This window comes from Sorex fumeus, unplaced genomic scaffold (assembly GCF_029834395.1).
Source record: "Sorex fumeus unplaced genomic scaffold, SorFum_2.1 ptg000094l, whole genome shotgun sequence".
Classification (NCBI taxonomy): domain Eukaryota; kingdom Metazoa; phylum Chordata; class Mammalia; order Eulipotyphla; family Soricidae; genus Sorex; species Sorex fumeus.
Window position 1 is genome coordinate 3,132,236 of NW_026606151.1, and position 20,824 is coordinate 3,153,059.

The 20,824-nt window shown below is 48.5% G+C and overlaps 1 protein-coding gene across 1 annotated transcript in view; it reads left to right on the plus strand.

Moving 5' to 3' along the window:
* The first annotated feature begins 863 nt into the window (after nucleotides 1-863).
* BRPF3 (bromodomain and PHD finger containing 3) overlaps nucleotides 864-20,824 on the plus strand; it is a 35,778-nt gene continuing 15,817 nt past the window's right edge. Inside the window, exons 1-8 of the mRNA XM_056132371.1 lie at nucleotides 864-1,084; nucleotides 6,965-8,435; nucleotides 11,450-11,606; nucleotides 14,166-14,297; nucleotides 15,128-15,256; nucleotides 15,523-15,835; nucleotides 16,601-16,903; nucleotides 19,367-19,873. Coding sequence (XP_055988346.1) covers nucleotides 6,991-8,435; nucleotides 11,450-11,606; nucleotides 14,166-14,297; nucleotides 15,128-15,256; nucleotides 15,523-15,835; nucleotides 16,601-16,903; nucleotides 19,367-19,873 — 2,986 coding nt within the window. The 5' untranslated portion in view covers nucleotides 864-1,084; nucleotides 6,965-6,990. The remainder of the gene's footprint in view (nucleotides 1,085-6,964; nucleotides 8,436-11,449; nucleotides 11,607-14,165; nucleotides 14,298-15,127; nucleotides 15,257-15,522; nucleotides 15,836-16,600; nucleotides 16,904-19,366; nucleotides 19,874-20,824) is intronic.

Here is a 20,824-nt window from a genome sequence, read left to right on the forward strand (position 1 = left end):
CGAGGCTGGCTGTGGGGGAAGCCGGCGCTCACCTGCGCTCCTCCACCGCGACTGGTCCTCGTGGTGGGAAGGGGATGGACATCCCTAGACCTTTGTCCTCCGGACCTGGGCATGGATGGGGGTTGGGGGGTGGTGCGGCTTCTGGGGAGGGGGGGAGCCCCCTCCCCCCGTTTGCAAGCACCTGCACTACTCCAAGCAACTACAGCTAGGAGGAACTGGCTTCCATGATCATGCCCCAGCTTCATCTTTTGGAGCGGGCTCTCCAGCTCGTGGGGTGGGCAGCGGGGTGGTGCCCCCCGCCCCAACCTCACGCATCTCCTCGAGAGGTGCAAAAAAAAAAAGGCGGGGAGAAGGGGACGAAGGGAGCGCTCTGGCATCGGGGACCCCCGCGATCTCTGCCAAACTAGAGCAAGCAGAGCATCCCCGGCGCTCGGCTCGGCTCGCTCGGCTCGGCTCGGCCCGGCCGCGGCGGGCTGCAGCGGGGAGAGCCGGGGCCGCGCCGGGCGCAGCCCCGTCCCCGCTCGGCGGGCGCCCCTGCCGCGTCCGCACCGCCACCGTGAGGCCGAGCCGGGGACGGTGCCCCGTGGCGGCGGCGGCGGCGGCGGCGGCGGCGGCTGCTCCGCGCTCGGCTCCGCGCCGCCCCGGCCGCCGCCACCGCCACCGCCACCGCCACCACCGCCACCGCGCCGGGCACGGGGGATTTTTTTTTCTTTTTCCCCGCGTCCCCCCCTCTTTCGCGCTCTCGCTCCCGTTCCGCGGGAGAGCCCGCGGAGCCGGGGAGGGAGCGAGGGAAGGGGTGGAGGTGGCGGGGGGGAGGCCGGAGGGGCGGATCCTGCCTGGGGGCTGATCCCTCCCTCCCCTCGGCCGGGCTCCGTGGCGGCAGCAGCGGCGGCGGCGGCGGCGGCTCCATTCCCCCTCCTCCCCCGGGAGCGGCGGCGGCGGCGGTGCCCGGGCTGGGGCCCCAGCGCGGGCCGGGACGGGGTTGCAGCGGTGGCCGCGATCTGTCCCCCGGGCCGCAGCGACCTGCTCGACGGCCGGCCCGCGCCCAGGGGCCCCGAACCGTGGGGCCGGGCCGGCGGCTGAGGTAATGGGGGGTGGGTGGGGGGGTGGCAGCGGGGCCGGGCCGGTCGGGGGCGGGGGCAGCGGGGCCTACGGGGGGCCGGGGGCTGCGCGGGGGCAGGGTGGGGATGGAAGGGAAGGGGCTCCCCGAGCGGGGCGGGGGCGGCGCGAAAGCTCCCTCCCGGAGCGAGGGCGGCGGCGGCGGCGGGAAGGAGAAGGTGGATGAGGGGGGAGCTGCAAAGCGAGGACCCCCTCCCGCAGCCGCCATCTTGTCTCCCCCCTCCCAGTCCTGGAAGCTGAGCCGCTGAGCCCCGCCCCCTCCTCGCCCTCCTATTGGTCGGGCCCGTGCGGAGCGCCGCCCCCCGGGCGCCCTATGGCTGCCCTGTCCTCCTGACGGGCAGGAGGGCCCGCCAATGGGAGCTCGGCTCTCTTCCCCGCTCGTTCGCTGGCGCTCGCTTTCTCTGTCTGAGGGTCGGACTCCGCGTCTGTCCGTCTCCGTGGCGCTCGTCTCCTCCCCTCTGGGAAGAAGATGCTGTTTCCCTCCTTTCTCCTCCCGGGGGTCAAGCGGCTTCTGGAAGCGGTGCCCCTTTAAAGGGGCCGGCGCCCTGGTTGCACCCGACCCCGCCGCCTTGAGTCTCTGGCGCGAGGTGCAGGGCGGAAACAGTCTATAAATCGCAGAATCTCGCTCGTTCTTCGGGAGACCCCGAATCGGGTGGGCGAGCGGGGAGGGGTTCGAGGGTGCGGAGGAGCTCTGCGGGGAGGGAGTGTCGGGGACGTTCGGAGGGGCGAGTGTGGGCAAGACTTGTGGGGGGTGGCGATCTCCCGCCAAAATCTTCAGAGTGGAAGCTCCTTGTGGGCGAAACTGGTTTCTTTTTCCTCAGCCGCCGCACTGCCGAGTCAGCGGCGCCCCGCAGCGTCGGAGCGCTGTGGGCCTGAGGTGGGGGTGGGGGCGGGGGCGCAGAAATTTCCACAGGCACCGGCTTGAGAGAGCAAACTGAGGAGATTGAGGAGGGGCAGAACTCGGGGGGGGGGGGGGGGGCGTCCTGAAGAAAGGAGGCGCACACACTGCCAGTTCCACTAGAGGTCAGTCACTAGGTAGAATTTTGCCCGTTCCGAGGGTCTTTGGGCTCTTGAGAAAATGGGGTACCCGGGGGGGGGGGGGTGGGGGATGGGGGCTCCCGCCACTCTCTGCCTGGTTGACCTAGAACCCGATCTGGAACCTGGACAGAAAGGCTCTTTAGTTCCGAATGAGGGCGTGCAAGTGCCTGGCTCTGTGTTGGGTTCAGTCACACACATTGGCTTGGAAGTTGTTTTTAATCTGGACGTTGCCTTGAGCATACGTTTGATCCCTTCCTTGCCTGTGTTCCTCTCAGCATTGCCGTGAGTGATCCCTCACTGCAGAGTCAGAATTAAGGTCCAAGCACCACTTGGTTCGCGCCCCCACCCCCCTCAGTAAAGAAACCAAAAAGACAATAGCAAGGCCCCAGAGGTAGGCCTTTTCACTGAAATATGGAGCTATTCAGTGCTGAAGCAACTTTTCAGGGTCTCCACAGGGCGAAGACTCCCTGGAATCCGTTTGCGTCCCAACCTCTTCAAACCAGACCAGGGTGTGTCTGTGCTCTTCTTATCTTCCAGCCAGAGGAGCCCAGCACAACAGAGCTGTTGGAACTGTAGTCTTAACTGCTTTCTAGTTTTGAGTGTTTTTTTTTTTTTCTTTTTTGGTCACACCTGGCGATGCACAGGGGTTCCTCCTGGCTCTGCACTCAAGAGTTATTCCTGGCGGTGCTCAGGGGCCATATGGGATGCTGGGAATCTAACCCCGGTCGGCTGCGTGCTATCTCTCCAGCCCAACTTTGAGTTCTTTCTAAGCTTCTGGTTTTTTTAATCTGGAAATTCTGAGGAATGTAAAAAGTGAAAGGGTTTAGACCATTGGGAAGGTATACCAGGTTGTCACCATTTCCCCTTTATATAAAGAGGACAATGGTAGAACCTACAGGGACAAATGCAAGTTTTCTCTTTGAACCTTTTCCCTGTTTATACTGTGGAAAGCCTGCCCACACCTCAGGATATACACCCAGAGATCTGTCCTGGGTGTTGTGATGCCTCAGTAACTGCCTACCCTGACTCCTGAAGCACTTGTCACAATTGCCTCCGCCAAGAGAATGAGGTAGAAAACTTCAGGGGCTTTTCTCTTTGTAAGAATATCTAGCAGGGTGGGATGGGGGGGAATGGGTGTGGGAGGGATACTGGGATCCATGGTGGTGGAAAATGGGCACTGGTGGAGGGATGGGTACTTGATCATTGTATAATCGAAACCCAGGCACAAAAGTTTGTAAATCTACAACTCTACCTCATGGTGTTTAACTAATAAAAATTAAAAAAAAAAAAAGAATATCTAGAGCTTGGGGACTGGTGGTGGGGAGGTGAAGGGCATTTAGGATAAAGAAGGAAACAGTATGACAATCTGTCACTGTCACTGTCCTCCTGTTGTTCATCATTTTGCTCCAACGGGCCCTGTAACGTCTCCATTGTGACATTTGTTACTGTGTTTGGCATAGCAGTAGTCATGGGTAGCTAATACGTCACGGGTAGCTAATATGACAATGCATGGAAATGATCATTTTGGACAGAAACTAAGTGTTGAAAGTAGGTAAAGGGATATACCTGATAACCTTTAAAAAGTGTCTGTTTTGCAAACCATAAGGCCCAAAAGCAAAGAGAGGGAGAGGGAGGGCGGGAGAGAAGGAGAGAGAGAGGGGGAAAGAGAAGAAAAGTGCCTGCTATAGAGGCAGGTGGGAATGGGGGTGGGGGGAGAGAAACTGCAGACATTGGTGGTGGGAAATGTACTGGTGGGGGGTACTGGTGAAGGGACAGGTGTTGGAACATTTTATGACTAAAATCCAATTGCAAACAACTTTGCTACTGTGTATCTCACTGAGGTTCAATTAAAAAATAAATTAAAAATTCATTGTATCACTGTCATTCCGTTGTTCATTGAATTACTTGAGTGGGCTCCAGTACTGTCTCTATTTGTCCCAGCCTAAGATTTTAGTAGCCTCTCCTTACTCGTCTTCCCCAACAATTGGAGGCTCTTTCAGGGTCAGGGGAATGACACCTCTTATAGTTACTGGTTTTGGCATATCAAATATGCCATGGGGAGCTTGTCAGTCTCTGCCGTGTGGGTGGGATACTCTCTGTAGGTTGCCGGGCTCTTCGAGAGGCCTATATTTTGTTGCCTACTGTCTGAACTCGATCAAACATGGTGTGGTAATTATGGAAAATGGGTAAGAAGTATCTTATCAGCATGGCGGTGGTTTGGAGGTCGGCTGCTGGGCTGGGTCCCTTGGGGCAGGGAGGGCTCTCACCCGCCCCCCTCTGGGCTGCGCCAAGTGAAAACAACCTGGTGTGGAGTCCCAAATTAACAATAAATATTATATATATGTAGTTCTTATATATATACATATTAGAGTAGCGTTTCCTTCAAATGGGTGATTCCATCCATGGTGGTAGGAGGGAGACTCTGGAATGTTCTTTGGGTGTGATTAGGAGAGTGCCTCTGCTCACTTACAGAAGGTAGATTTCCAGGGGAGCGCTGAGTGATTTTTCTTTCTTTCTTTCTTTTTTTTAAAGGGAGCAATAGACCAAATAAAAAAGCTTGGGGGGGCCTCTGGTCTGGATGTATTTGGGGAGACACTTTTGAGGTAATAGAATAATATGTTAAGAGTTCATACAGGGCCTGAGCAATAGTGGGTAGGGCCATGCCTTGCTTGCTACCAACCCACATTTGATTTCCCAACACCCTATATGGTCTCCCAAACATATTCCTGAGTGCAGAGCCAGGAGTAAGCCTTGTATACTGTCAGGTGTGTCCCCAATTCCCCAAATGAGTTTTCCTAGAATAATGCCACAAGTCACCTTGGCCTTTTGCCCATGAGTGTTCTAGATAGTCCACTTCAGTGCCACTTGGGCCTCTTCCAGATCTTCCAGGTTTTCTACTTAGAAAGTGTGAGCCAGTGTACTCCGCATGCTGTGCTTTGTCATGTGATAAATGTTTCATTATTGGCCATGGTTAGGGGCTAGGGCTTCTGGTTTGGCTTTCTGGGTTTTTTTTTGTAATTATATATATATGTATATATATATATATATTTTTTTTAAGTCTCTGATGGGAGCTACTGCTAATGAACAGAACTTGATTTTTTTTTTTTTTTGGTGTTGTGGGAATTAAACCTAGGACTTAAACATGTGTAAGGCAGGCACTCTTGCCATTGAGCTACATGAACAGAACATGAAAGTAAATGGCTGCTCTTTTCTGAAGGAAGCTGTTACCACCCTTCCTTTTCCAGTTAAATATCTCTTTCTCTGAATCATGAGAACATTAGATCTCTCCCCCATGTTGCATTATAATGATTTGTTCATATATTTGCTACTTCAATTAAACAGAGCACCTTGGCAGTGCTCTAGTTTGAGTTCTTTTATTCTACTAATACTCCTTGGGCCCTTTGAAGTCAGACTCCATTCCATGTTTTAGCAGGGAAGCAAGACAGGAAAAATTTCTTCCCTTCATAGAGCTTACATTCCAGTGGGAGGAAACGGTACACCTCATGTACGGCATAATGATGTTCTGATAAGTGACAGACTGCATATACCATGGTGTTCCCCAAATCTCTATTGCCTAGAGATGTCCTGACTGTTGCAAATTCTTCACATAGTGTTTTATGACATCTGAAGCTTCATATCATATTTGCTGTGTGTTTTCTATTTTCTTCTTTTTGTTTTGTTTTTGGTTTTTGGACCACACCGAGCTGTGTTCATGGCTTATGCCTGGCTCACAGTTAGAGATCACTCCTGGTTGGGATTGGGGGACCATATGGGATGCCTGGGAATAAACCTGGGTCGACATGTGCAAGGCAAACACCCTGCCTGCCTTTTTTTTTTCCTGCCTGCTTTTCTATCTCCGGCCCCTCTATTTTTTTTTTTCTTAAGCTTGATTTAACTATATGTTTAATTTGTCATGACTTGTAAGCTTACAAAGTTCTTTACAGTTAAGTTTGCCCAAAATCACCTAACAAGACATATCCCCTTCATTAAGTTACTTATGACTGTATTTGATAAACTAGGCATATTGCATATATACAAAAAAGATGGGCTGGAGCGATAGCACAGCGGTAGGGCTTTTGCCTTGCAAGCGGCCAACATGGCCACCTGAGTTTGATTCCTCCCCCTCTTGGAGAGCCCGGCAAGCTACCAAGAGTATCTCGCCTGCTCGGCAAAGCCTGGCAAGCTCCCCGTGGCGTATTCGATATGCCAAAACACAGTAACAATTGTCACAATGGAGACATTCCTGGGCCCGCTCGAGCAAATTGATGAACAACGGAAGGACAGTGATAATGACAAAAAAGATGGTGAATACAATAGTGAAAAATGAAGCAAGATGCCAGGGAGATGTGCTAGAACCATGTGTGGCATGCACAGGCCCCTGTGCTCCATCCAGGTAAAACATGTTCCCACACACTACCAACTGAGGCTCTTATGAGCCTCTGGGCCCAAGCACCAGGCCATCAAACCTGCATCATCAGGCTGTGCTTTGCTGGGAGTGACTCTTAATTTGGATTTTTTTTTTTTTAAAAGGGAGTAGGATAGAAACACTGCTGTTGGGGAAAAAGGATTTGCAATTTTAGAATGGTTGGAAAGGCTCACTGACATGCAGTGTTTGTAGAAAGACTTAAAGGAGATGAAGGAGCAATCACGTGTAGCTGAAGTTCAAGATTTTCAGAGAAAAGAGAAAAATGGAAAAAGAAAGATTTTCAGAGAGAAGTCAGTCCTCTTGATGAGATGGATGGCTAAATGAGTGATGCAAGAATACTTGAACATCTAGCTTATTGGCCTTCTGGTCTTTTCTCCCTAGGTCAATTTCCTTGATTCCTAGGTGCCATGAGGAAGCCACGTCAGAAGTCACGGCAAAATGCCGAGGGCCGGCGATCCCCATCCCCCTATAGTCTGAAGTGCTCACCCACCCGGGAAACCCTGACATACGCCCAGGCCCAGCGGATTGTTGAGGTGGACATTGATGGTCGTCTGCATCGCATCAGCATCTATGACCCACTCAAAATCATCACAGAGGATGAGCTGACTGCACAGGATATCACCGAATGCAATAGTAACAAAGAAAACAGTGAGCAGCCTCAGTTCCCTGGCAAGTCCAAAAAAACCTCCTCCAAGGGCAAGAAGAAGGAGTCTTGCTCCAAACATGCATCAGGTCCTTCTTTCCACCTCCCGCAGCCCAGCTTCCGCCTGGTGGACTCAGGCAGCCAGCCAGAAGCACCGCCTCTACCTGCGGCCTACTACCGCTACATCGAGAAGCCTCCTGAAGACCTAGATGCAGAGGTAGAATATGACATGGACGAGGAGGACATTGCCTGGCTGGACATGGTGAATGAGAAGCGGCGACTAGATGGGCACAGTGTAGTGTCGGCAGATGCCTTTGAGCTGCTAGTGGATCGGCTTGAGAAGGAGTCCTACTTGGAAAGTCGTAGCAGTGGGGCCCAGCAGTCACTCATTGATGAAGATGCTTTCTGTTGCGTGTGTCTTGATGACGAGTGCCACAACAGCAACGTCATTCTCTTCTGTGATATCTGCAATCTGGCCGTGCACCAGGAGTGCTATGGTGTCCCCTACATCCCTGAGGGCCAGTGGCTCTGTCGATGCTGCCTACAGAGCCCCTCCCGGCCCGTGGATTGTGTCCTCTGCCCCAATAAGGGTGGTGCTTTCAAGCAGACCAGTGATGGGCACTGGGCCCATGTAGTGTGTGCCATCTGGATTCCTGAAGTTTGCTTCGCCAACACTGTCTTTCTGGAGCCCATTGAAGGTATTGATAACATCCCGCCTGCTCGCTGGAAACTAACCTGCTATATCTGCAAGCAGAAGGGGCTGGGTGCAGCTATCCAGTGCCATAAGGTAAACTGCTATACAGCCTTCCATGTGACGTGTGCACAACGGGCTGGCCTCTTCATGAAGATTGAGCCCATGCGGGAGACCAGCCTCAATGGCACCATCTTCACAGTGCGCAAGACTGCGTACTGTGAGGCACATTCACCTCCAGGTACTACCGTTGCTAGGAGAAAGAACAAATTCCCTGGAAGCTTGAGTGAGACTGGAGAAGAGGAAGGGCTGAAGGAAGGCTGTGGGAAAGAAGAAGAGAAGGAAGATGTGGAAGAGGAAGATGAAAACCATGGTGGGGCAGGTGGACCCCCCAAGGGGATGCCCAAGAAGAACAAGGTGACTTTGAAGCAAAAGATCAAGAAGGAACCAGAGGAAGTGAACCGAGATATGTCTTCCACTGTCCCCATGGTCACTATCCCACAGATACCCTCTTACAGGTGAGCCTGACCAGGAAGATACCTCATAGTTTGTGTAGTTTCCTGGGCTGGTCTCCTTTCCTAGGCATGGTTGGTAAACATCTGCTCTTTTGTGCCCTCCAGTGTAGACTTATTTTGGACTTGACTCTGGGCTTACCTAGTGCAATTTGTGGTTTTGATTGTGCCCTCAGAGCAATGTATTTCCTTTGTTCAAAGTGAGATAAACAGTTAAATTTCTCAGAAACTCAGGTTAACAGGATGTCTAGGGCAGGTTTTTTTTTTTTTTTGTAAACAAGGTCACAGGTGGGCCAGAGTGATAGTACAGGGGTAAGGCTTAGCAAGCGGCAGGCCCAGGGTTCAATCCCATAAGATCTCTTGAGCATTGCCAGGAGTAATTTCTGAGTGCAAAGCCAGGAATAACCTCTGAGCATCACTGGGTGTGGCCCCCCAAGCAAGCAAACAAATAATTAAAATAAAACAAGGTCACAGGATAGGATAATTCTTTGCTGTTCTGTCCCGTGTTTCTCAATTTTTAACCTTCGTGGTCTTTGTGACAGCATGAAGTGCTCCCCATTCATTTCCAAAAACCCCTAAGGAGATGGTTCTTTCAATTGAGTACTGGTTTCAAGAAGTCATTATAGGCAGCTGCTGTCTAGAAAGCTCTGTCCTGGGAATGAGGGGGACTTGAGGGGCTGGTGGTTGGTGGAGTACGTGCTGTTCTTTCTTTTAACAAACTTGTATTTAGGGAATAAAGGCTCACTCAGTTTAGCTTTTCAGCCATCTTGACCCTCACTGAGTGTATAGAGAAATTATTGTACCATTTTAAACCATCAGTGAGCTGGCTGGAGGTGCCAAAGGAATGAGCTTGGCAGAAAAGGAGACAGGGAAGATTTCCCATCAGAGGTTCACCTCAAGGGTGGTGTTCATTAAAAAAAATTCATTAGAATAGGATTAAATCTTGGAGATTCTTCATCTAATGTAGTCCTTGCACCTTCTCCCACACCCCCAGATGAAGAAACCGCCGCCACGGGAGGTAAAGTTTTTCACTCCTTTATTCATTCAGCAAGATGTTTATTGAGCACTTTACTATATGCTAGGTCCTTTTCTAAGGGCTGGAACTGGGTGTAGAGCTATTGACCCTGGACCACTGCTGGAACTCATGATGCTCTTCCTGCTATGTGTCACTCTTGATGAGGAGAACTGGAGAGTAGTATGGGAGTAACTTTTGTGAGGGCAGTGGGCAGCCAGACTGTCAAGAGTGGAAAGAAAAGCAGACAAGCTCATGAGGGAGGGATTCAGTGCAAACCGTAATGCACGTTAGAATCCAGTCACCTGGAAATGTGTCTTCTAGGCACAGATATTCTAGGCTATCCATTTACCTTACATGAGTGGTCCATACTCAATTCTCATCTTTAAGGTGCTCATGCCTGGAAGTTGATTTCCTGGTTGTTTTGTCTCCTCTTAGATGTCCCTTGTAGGGACCAACAAAGCACGCTGACTGAAACCCAAACAGTCCCCCACTTTTATTAGTAGTCAATACTACTAATATTTTGACTTAATTTCTTTGTCTTATTTGTATCAATAAATATAAATTAGTCATTGAATTTCTTTAAGTTTTATTATTTGTAAGTGAACCTCTCCATCTGAACAGTAGGGTTTTGTGAGAAATCAGTAAAGCACTTAGCACAGTGCCTGGTAAGTAGTAAGTGCTCAATAAATGGTAGCTACTGCTGCTCTGCTATTTTATTATTATTACTCTTATTATTCTTTTCCCTACTTGCATAAATGCTATTGGGACCCTTCATGGTTAAGAGGTAGAGGGTGGGGGCTGCCTGCATCTGGGCAGGTGTGCTTGGCATGGATATTGGTGGGGGGAACTGTCCTTTGTGGGCAAGGCCTAGGCCTTGATTTTGTAAGCTTGGCTTTGGGGGAGGAATGTCTGACTATGGGAAGGAGCAAGCTTAGGTGACCAATGTTAAGCTCAAAATACCCACTCTTATAGTCTAGACCTTCTTATTCAGTCGTGCTTATCTTCCTTTCAGTGGAGTGGAATGAAGAGAAAACGTAAAGGAAACCCTACAGAAGCCCCAAAGTCTTGTTTATTAGCCTGTGGATAACTTACCTGGGAATACATCATGGTCTAGTAGAGATATGGTAGATTGAGATCCCACACAGCTCCAGCAACTTACCATGTTAGGGATACTGACAGTTTATACAGCTTCCATTCCTAAACTACCTTTCCTTCTTTTGTAACTTGGGAACGCTACCCACTCTGCAGTATGGGCATTAAGTAGAGATTTGTATGCTCATTAATTCTTTTCTTTATCCCTCTTTTTCTTTATCCCAGCATGTTACTGGCTTATGTCCTAACCTTAAGATTTCTTTTTTGGGGTAGTTTAACCAGCTGAGTTTTTAGATTCTCCATCTTCTTTTGCTGTTAGATTTTTTTTTTCCCAATTTGGTTCAAAATTAGACGTGTTTATGGTAGAATGATTTTAAATGAAATATCAGAAGTCAGATGACCTCGGGGGTTATTTTTGGGCCTTAGAAGCAGTAGCCTCCTACATTCCTACTGTTTGCCTTCAGTCTTGGCTGTGGCCTCTGCCTTGGTCTGGTGGAACCCTCAGTTTCTGTGGGGTCAGGAAATAGTGATTACATTGCCCAGAGCTTAACTTGAGTTCCTGCTCCCTTTTGCTGCTTTTATCAAGAGAACCGTGGGTTTTGTTGGGATAAAAGGTCTGTTTCACAGGATTCCATTATCACAGGAAACGGGGTTCCTGGGAGAGGGTTCTTTTGGAGGATCAGGACTGCCACACAGGGTGGAAAGTCAAGTGAAAAGAAATATCTCATGCTGAATCTGAGCGGCTTAACTTTGCTGGCCTCTTCCAGTCTTTCTCTGAGGTGAGGCATTTGGCCACTTTATTCTGTCTTTCTCTGGAGGAAGGTTCAGAAATGAACCAGGGTCTGGATAGGCTGCATGGGCTATCTGGGCTGCCCACTGACCCTTTTTCCACTTCCCTGTGCCTCCACTCAAGGTTGAACAAGATCTGTAGTGGTCTCTCCTTTCAGAGGAAAAACCAGTTCATGCAGCGGCTTCACAACTATTGGCTGTTAAAGCGTCAGGCCCGGAATGGTGTTCCCCTCATCCGGCGCCTACATTCTCACCTTCAGTCCCAAAGAAACGCGGAGCAGGTAAGTGAAGGCTGCTGGCTAAGAACCAGACAGACCAGACCAGTGGAGAGGGGTGCAGAGTGGTGCTAGGGCCCTCCTGGGAGCCTTTGTGTATAAGCTGTTGATATCAAATAGAGCTCACTCTAGGTGGCCTGTCCTAGGAAACAGTTCACCCTGTAATGGTCCTCAGATCAGCTGGTAGCCCTATTGGGGTGGGAGAGGCAAAACTTTGGAGCAAGTTTGAAGGGAGAATGGAGAACAAGTCCAATTTTCTATTTATAAGGAAAAGCCCTCTAGCTGTGTTCCCGAGTAAGTCAGGGTAGCCATGTTGTATGACTTAGGGAAAAAATGCACTTCACTCACTACTTTGACATCTACCAAAATGTATTTCATAGTAAATACACATATTTACTCTATAACTTGGAATGCATAGTCTGCCCAATATGCCAAACACAGTAACAGTTGTCACAATGGAGACGTTACTGGGCCCACTCGAGCAAATCGATGAACAGCGGGAGGACCGTGACCGTAGTCTGCCCAATTGTGGTGGCCTTCAGCCATTAGCAGCTGGAGTTGCCGCATGCCATTTTGAGATAGTGGAAGCCTCCTAAGAGTCTTTAAAAAAACTTGAGTTCTTTCTGCCTCTTCACTTGCTCCATTTGTTCTACCTTTAAACATTCCCATGCTGCTGCTCTAGAGATGAGGCAAACCTTTATGTCACCATGGTGCCCTCTGTCTGCATTTTGTCTGCTTTCACTTTGGCGTTTGTAACTTGAGTCCGCCTTGAAATGGTTCATCCACTTCCCTGACATGTCCCTCAGAACATCAGTCACCTCATCCCTGTCCTGCAGGTCTTCAGAGCCTCACATTTGTTACTTTTGGGGCTGTATTTGACACTACAAATAACCTTTTCTGAGAGCCTCTAAGTGACACCACTTCCTCCTTTCTCCACTCTGCTGACTGTAACCTATGCTGATCCTACCTCTTTGACTCCTTAGTGGGAACATTTGCAGGGCAGAGTGCCCATTGCTGGAGTGCTGTTCCCTCTTGTAGCTTTAAAGAATGGTGTAGCAGAAACTCCAGGTTTCTCGTCTTACTCATCCCTTTGCTTTTGGGCAGAGGAACTGTGGGTGTCCATGATAATTAAAATTATTTTTAATATTGCAGGTTTATTTATTTCAGTTTATTGTAAAATAAATTGGTGATCTTCCTGTGTGAATTAAATATAGCTCACCTTGGAATTACTTCTTTTTTATTTTTATTTGTGCCAGGCACTGAGTCCAGGCACTCACGCATGCAAAACAGGCACTCTACTGTTGAGCCATATCCACAGCCCTTGGAGTTGTTTTTGACTCTTCCCTCCATAATGAGCCGCAGTTAATCGGCTGCTAAGCTATTTGGGGGATTTATCAGTGTATGGCCCTTTGTCTCCATTCTACAGCTATCTTGCTCACCCATCCATGCCTCATTAATTTCAGCAATAGCTTTCTAAGTAGTCTCCAACCTCTAATTCTCTCTTTTCTCTGTTACTGGCTTTGTCTTACTCACATGCAGTTTTCCATCCTGTGACTTTTTCAGAGTATATTCCCCATTTCCAAGCAGTGTCCAAGTTCTTTTGCTTGGCATTTGAGACATCTTGCTAACTAATCCCTGAGTATTCCTTGACTATGCTTCTCCAGCTTCTCTGCTCTGGCCAGCCCGTATTTTTTACAGAGCAAAGAGTCACTGATTCTGCCTATGTTCTTTTGCCCTCTAGTCCCTTTGGTTTCAAAGACCACCTTCCTTCCTGTATTTTTCATGTTCATCACTTCATATGAAACTCCAATAAGATTACTTTCCCTAGGAAAACTTCCTTGACCTAACAGTAACCCACTCATATCCTCTGTAATTTTTATCTTTTCAACATCTTATATGATCTGTGTTTGTTGTCCTTTCGCTGCACTGTGTCTTATTTATTAACTCCTTGGCTTTTTTAAAAAAAGATTACACACACCTGCTCAGGGCTTACTCCTGATTTTTACCCAGCTATGCTAAGGGGGCAGTGCTTTGGGACCATTTGTGGTGCCAGGAGTCAAACCAGGGTTGGTGATGTCCCTTACCTCCTGTAATATCTCTCCAGCTCCACGCTTGGTCTTTTCTTCCCCCAGCTAGGCTGTAACATTTTCATGGGCGGGTATCATGGTGGTGGTGGTGGTGTTGTTTCAAACTATTTCTGTGGAAGTTAGTACAGGATTATTGTAAGAACTTCACTTTGTTTTCTAGCCAAATTGAAGCCTAGGGTGAAATTCTTTCTACCCCTGAAGTATATATTCTTTTCAGCCTTGAGGTGCACAGCTGCTTTCTTGTGTCCCTTGGGGCAGGGGAAGCAATCCAAATTCTCACTCTAGCAGTGGTTATAAAGGCTGGAAGCACTGGAGGAGGAATGCATGGGGTGGTGGATGGCGGCGACTGCAGGCTCTTGGGGATGTGACTCAAGGAAGGGGCCTGGGCCCCTTACCAACTGTGAAGCTTGAGTAGGGAGAGGACTTTAGGCTGGAAGGAGGCTCTCACTCCGTTCCTTCTTTTCATTTTCTCCTGCAGCGAGAGCAGGATGAGAAGACAAGTGCAGTGAAGGAAGAGCTAAAATACTGGCAGAAGCTGCGGCATGACTTGGAACGGGCAAGGCTGCTGATCGAACTGATTCGGAAGAGAGAGAAACTCAAGCGGGAACAGGTAAGGAGGTGTCTTAGCCAGCACAGTCTCTTGTTCAGGATCTTCTTGAAATGTCAGTGTAGCACTCTCAAGTCAGTGCAGTGACTTGAGAGTCCTTGCCGGGGCATAACTTTCTTCCCTTCCTGCTCCATACAGTGGGCTCCAGAGTTGCATTGGTTATAGTGCTGCTGTCACCTTTTGGGGTTCAGCTTCTGGTTGCCTTAAGCACAAGCTCAATATTCTATGCCTGGGCCAGTCTCTGGAATCTCTCATTAAAGAAATCTCAGGGAATGCTGGCCTTGAGTATTTTGAAAAGTTCGGTCCATTCTGCAAAGCTGGCCTGGAAGCTCCTCAGGAATTTCACGTGGTCCTTAAACACTTAGAGTCTTGAATCATTTAAATTTTCTTAGCTCTGTATATGAAGATTATAAGGCTCTGAACATGAGTAATAGAGGTAGCACTGCATAGGAGTTAGGAATATGAGCTGCATCTTGGACTACCTGGGTTGAAATTCTTGCTCTGCTGCTTACTGTAATAAATTGCTTGATCTTTCTTTTACCTCAGTTGCTCAACTGAAAAATGAAGGTAGAGGCTAGAGAGATAGTACAGAAGGTTGGACACTTGCCTTGCATACGGCCAACCTGGGCTTGATCCCCAGCGTGTGTGTGTGTGTGTGTGTGTGTGTGTGTGTGTATATTATATATATGGGAGAATATATATGTGTGTGTATATATGTGTGTGTATATATATATATATATATATATATAGAGAGAGAGAGAGAGAGAGAGAGAGAGAGGAAAGAATGTGTTTGGGGGTGAGGGCTATCCTGAAGTCTATTACATTCCACATAGGTTAAGGTCCAGCAAGCTGCTATGGAATTGGAATTGATGCCTTTCAATGTTTTGCTGAGAACAACACTAGACTTGCTGCAGGAGAAGGATCCTGCACACATCTTTGCTGAGCCTGTCAACCTGAGTGAGGTAAGTCCCTTCTTCCCCTCACTACTTGAGTCATGAGCCCCTTTTGGACAGAAATAGGGTCTGAGCCAACCAGCAGAGGCTTTTGTCATAGGATATATAAAACCTGGGGGAGTTTGACAAGAGATGCCAGGATGGGCCAGGGCCCAGTGGCTCTGAGTTAGCCTGTCAAGCCGAACCAGAACATAGGGAGGCAAGAGTACTGGTGCAGGGTGTGCCTGTTTGTCTAGTAAATGGTTGTTGTAATTGTACAGGTTTTATATGTTTAGGTTCCAGATTACCTGGAATTCATATCCAAGCCAATGGATTTTTCTACTATGAGGCGGAAGCTGGAGTCCCACCTGTATCGCACCTTGGAGGAGTTTGAGGAGGACTTTAACCTTATAGTTACCAACTGCATGAAGTATAATGCTAAAGACACAATTTTCCACCGAGCAGCTGTCCGCCTGCGGGACCTGGGAGGGGCCATCCTGCGGCACGCCCGGCGGCAGGCAGAAAACATTGGCTATGATCCCGAGAGGGGCACCCACTTACCTGAGTCACCCAAATCGGAGGACTTTTATCGCTTCTCCTGGGAAGATGGTGAGATGCCTGGATGGGAGGGGAGGAGAGGAGCCAGGAGGACACACAGGGACCGAGCCCTGAGAGCCAGGGATCAGAATGGGTGTTGGGACGACAGAATAGATTTCTGGAGTAAGGCTGGGGGTAAACACAGGCTGGTATCTGTCTGCTGATGGCTAGAGTAGTTCGAAGGGTTGAAGTTTAATTCACTTAGTAATCCTTGGGTAGTAGGAATGGGAAATAAAGTACTAGCTTTGCTCTCTATTTGAAAAGCCAAAGCCCCACTGGTGTCTTCTGCACCTCCTTTTTGTGGCACAGGAAGAATGGGTGTTATGTGGGGTAGGGTAGTGGAGGGTGGGGGTGGGGGGGTTGGTATCATGCTGGTATAGTCTGGCTCACAGAAGAGTGCAGATAGAGGACCAGATAAACAATAAACAGAGTCTCTCCGAACCCTTTGCTCTGCCTACCCCTGCTTCTCAATGGCAGCAGTCACTTAGGCTGGTGGATTGCCAGCTGCCTTGTGCCTGCTCTGCGGAGCCTGTAATTGTGACTGTGAACTGCTTCCTTCAGCTGTTTACCAGGTTCTGGCCTGGTCCCTGCGGCTGCCCTCCAGGCAGTGGTGTGACCAGGGTTAAGGCTCCGCTGATGCTGCTGGAAGCCAATGATCCAGGCATTCTGAGAGCATATTTTTTGCATTCGAAGGATTTGCCCAGGATTTGGCCCCTACCTCTTGCCCTGGGCTGGGCAATTCCTTCAGCCCCTTCTGTCCTCCCTTCTCCCTGGCAGTGGACAACATCCTCATCCCAGAGAACCGGGCCCATTTGTCCCCAGAAGTGCAGCTGAAGGAGCTGCTGGAGAAACTGGACCTGGTAAGTGCCATGCGGTCCAGTGGGGCCCGGACCCGACGTGTCCGCTTGCTGCGCCGGGAGATCAATGCTCTTCGGCAGAAGCTGGCACAGCCTCCATCATCCCAGCCATCATCACTAAACAAGACTGTGTCCAATGGGGAGCTGCCAGAAGGGCCCCAGGAGGATGCATCTGTGCTGGAGCAGGCCCCACAGGAGGAGCCAGAAGATGATGGGGACAGAGGTGAGAGCCAGTCAGAGGCAGGCAGAGTTCTGGGGCAGGGTAAGCATTAAGAGGGTAAATTAAACTGTAATCCCACAGTGGGAACATCCTACTGTGTTTAGGTTTGAAGCCCTTGTATGCTCATGTCTCCATGTATACCTAATGAGGATAATACAAAATATTTTAACTGTCAGTAGAGACCAGAAGTTACCAGGGAGGCATTGGCTGTTGTATTTGAATGAGCTCCCAGGGACCACATTTATGGCTAATTAATTGTTGAACTATTGGCAGGCACAGGGAGTTTCACATGCGGGGGCCCAGCAACTATTTTCTAACCAGTAAAGAAATTTTACAGTGGGGCCAGAGTAATAGTACAGAGTAATAGTTTGCTTTGCATGCAACCAACCAGGGTTTGATCCCCTGCACTCTATATGGTACCTCAAGCCTGCTAGGAGTAATTCCTGAGTGCAGAGTCAGGAGTAACCCCCAAGTACTGCCGGGTGTGACCCTAAAACAAAATGAAAGAAAGAAATTTTACACTGTTTTGCATTTGATGTTGGCCATATTGCACACACAAGTTAAATGTTAGCTTATTCTGTCATGCAGAGAAAAGTCTTTCTGGCCAATATCAGGTGCAAAATAGTGTAAAATTAGGTTATGTCAAAACAGGTTAGATTATGATGTGGGGCATTAAGATGGACTGGGCTCTTGATCTCCTTTGTGGCTTTGACTCCAGTTGGTTGGTTCCCGTCTCAAGCAGGTAGGTCAGATTGCAAAAGATAATGGGAAGTGATTCTCATACCCAGTGGCTCTTAAAAGAGGAGCTGCTTTCCATCCTTCCCCGTTTCATTAGGTACAGAATTGTCTCTCGTAACTGCCTATGGGTCTTAGATTACCACTGAAGAGGGCTGTCATCCATAGAAACATGAAATTTGGAGATTGTTTCTAGAGTTTTGGGAACCAAGACCATTTTGGCCTCTTTGATTTTTATTTTAGTTTGACAGAGAAAGGGAACAGGGTTAAGAGATTATACTCGACATTAGAGGTATTAATGTGATCTTCCTGATGCCTTATATGTCAGTCAGTCTGCCAACTTGCTCCTATCTGGGCTGTGGTAGTGGTCATGCCCAATAGACTGGCTTTAGTGACTTTAGAGTGCTTCAAAACAAAATTTCTATGTCTCACCTCCCAAATTCAGGCTAAAGGAAGTCTGAACTGTGCCTTAGGAGTCTCAATATTTTAAAAAAGTTTCAAGGTAGCAAGTGGACAGTTATTGTTTGGGATGTGTCAGGAACCACTAATTTAACTTACTTGATCTCATTTTTTAAATTTTTTCCCCCTTGATCTCATTTTCTCACATTTGTAAACCTATTCTTTTTACTTAATCTACTTGCTTCACTTGAATGATAAGCAAAATATATTAACAAATTGAAAAACACTGGGACTTTCTTTGACCTGAGAGGCATAAAAACACTCTAATAGACTAGTGATAGTCTGTAGACCCTCTAATCTGTGAAGCTCAGATTTACTTAATAAGTACTTAAGTGGGTAGCTTTTGACTTCCTTAGGTATATAGGCAAGCTCCCCGTGACGTATTCGATATGCCAGACACAGTAACAACAAAGTCTCCAATGGGGACGTTACTGGGCCCACTCGAGGTATAGAGCAGTGGTTGTTAACCTTTAATTCAGACTTATCTAGTAAGCCTTTAAGAAAACATATGTGGGGCTGGAGCGGTAGCACAGCGGGTAGTGCGTTTGCCTTGCATGCGGCCAACCTGGGTTTGATTTCCAGCATCCCATAGGGTCCCCCAAGCACCGCCAGGAGTAATTCCTGAGTATTTCCAGGTGTGACCCAAAAAGCTAAATAAGTAAATAAAATTTAAAAAATTAAAAAACATATGTGATCTTTAGGGATTTCTTACATTTGATCTGGGATGAGACCATTGGAATTAGATCATTAGATAGAAGGGATAGGGAGTGGGAGAAGGCGGTGAGACCACATCTATGCTTAGATCAAGGAGCCAATCTGTTAATTCTGCACCTATTAGTGGGGGCCTGATGGTAGGTTCTTGGGTCCTGTGACTTAATGCTGCTCAGGCCTGGTGGTGCTTGAGGACCATCAGGGCTGTATTTAGCAGTGCTGGGGATCAAACTTAGGGCCTTATGCATCAGCCTTTTATTTCAGTTCTCAGAGCTGTCTCCCTAGCTCTCAGAGTTAGAAACTTAGTGATTGATTCTGATACATAATCAGGATTATTTTTTAAGAATCTTAGTGATTGATTCTGATACATAGTCAGGATTCAAAACTACTAGTGTAGATAAAATTAAGTCCTATATTTTCTTTGCCTCAGACCTGAGACCTAGGGTGTATGTAAACTGTTATAATTGCCCCTGGTTTTGGTTCTGTAACAGTGTCCTTATCTGGCTTGTAGGGAGAGACTTTTTCTAAAATGTTCAAGCAGATTCTCCTTTTCTCTAACAGATGACTCCAAACTACCTCCCCCACCAACCCTCGAACCCACTGGGCCTGCACCTTCCTTATCTGAACAAGAATCCCCTCCGGATCCCCCCACTCTGAAACCCATCAATGATAGCAAACCTCCATGTCGGTTCCTAAAGCCCAGAAAGGTGGAAGAAGATGAACTCTCGGAAAAATCACCCCTGCAGTTAGGGAGTGAGCCCTTGCAACGTCTCTTTAATGACAATGACATCAACAGACTATCTCTCATGGCCCCTGATACTCCCTCTGGTGTCCCATTAAGTGGTGTGGGGCGCCGCACATCAGTCCTCTTCAAGAAGGCCAAGAATGGAGTTAAACTACAGAGGAGTCCAGACAGGGCCCTGGAGAATGGCGAGGACCACAGTGAGGTGGGCTCACCTGCCTCTCCCACCGGCATCGAGGATGAACGGCACTCCCGGAAGCGGCCAAGGAGCAGGAGCTGTAGTGAGAGTGAAGGGGAGAGATCCCCCAAGCAGGAAGAAGAGACAGGTGATCCTGCCTGTGACTTCTTTCTCTACTTCTCATCTGCTTTCCTGCTTTGCTTACCAGCCAGCGTCTGCCCCCAGCCAGCCACTACCCTATAATGGCCTCCCTAGGGAAGCCATAGTTGCATTAAGATTTCCAAAGCTCACGGATGAGTCAGATCAGATGTGGGGCGTTCTTTGACCTGAGAGGGATAAAAAGCTATATATGATAAAATGATTACTTGCCTTCATTTTAATTCATCTCATATATCAGACATTTTTCTGGATTGGGGACGATGGGAAAGTCAGTGAACCTTGTAGGGGAATGAGGCTAAAAAGAAATGAGTAAAATGTTGCTGGTAGTAGAAACTATGAATAGTGTCCCACAAGGAAGGGGTGAAGGCATGTAGTGGTGGCAGTAGAGACAGTACCAAGGGATGCCACCTGAAGAAGTGACATTCAAGTAAAGATCTGAAGGAATTGAAGGATTCTGCTATTTGGGCATTTGTGGGCAAGAACTTAATCTAAAAGGAGAGACTAAATACTAGTCAGGCTCCAGCTTTTATAGTTGGAGGAACAGTGGCAGGGAACAGTGAGGGCACCAGTGTTAGTTGGAGTGGGCTCGATGTGGCCCCTGAGATAGGTCATGGGGGCTCCATCTCTAGAAGTCCTTATGATAGGTCCAGCCCCACATGGTTACTGGGGCATAATGAAGTAAGTCATACTCAGTTCCAGCTAGGAAAGAGCTCACAGTTCAGTGGGGAGACTGAAAGGCCTCCTGAGGTGTTGTCAGTCTTTGTGGCATGTGGGTATGTCAGGTGACAGCAGTGTTGTGGGTTTGAGGATTTGGGAAGGCTTTATAAGGAGATGATCTCTTGCTGTCCTTGGGGAATGAGGAAAGAATAGAAAAGGAGAGGAGCAGGCAATGGGCCCAGGCAGGTAGGAATGAGGAAAACAGGGACAGTTTAGAGAGGGG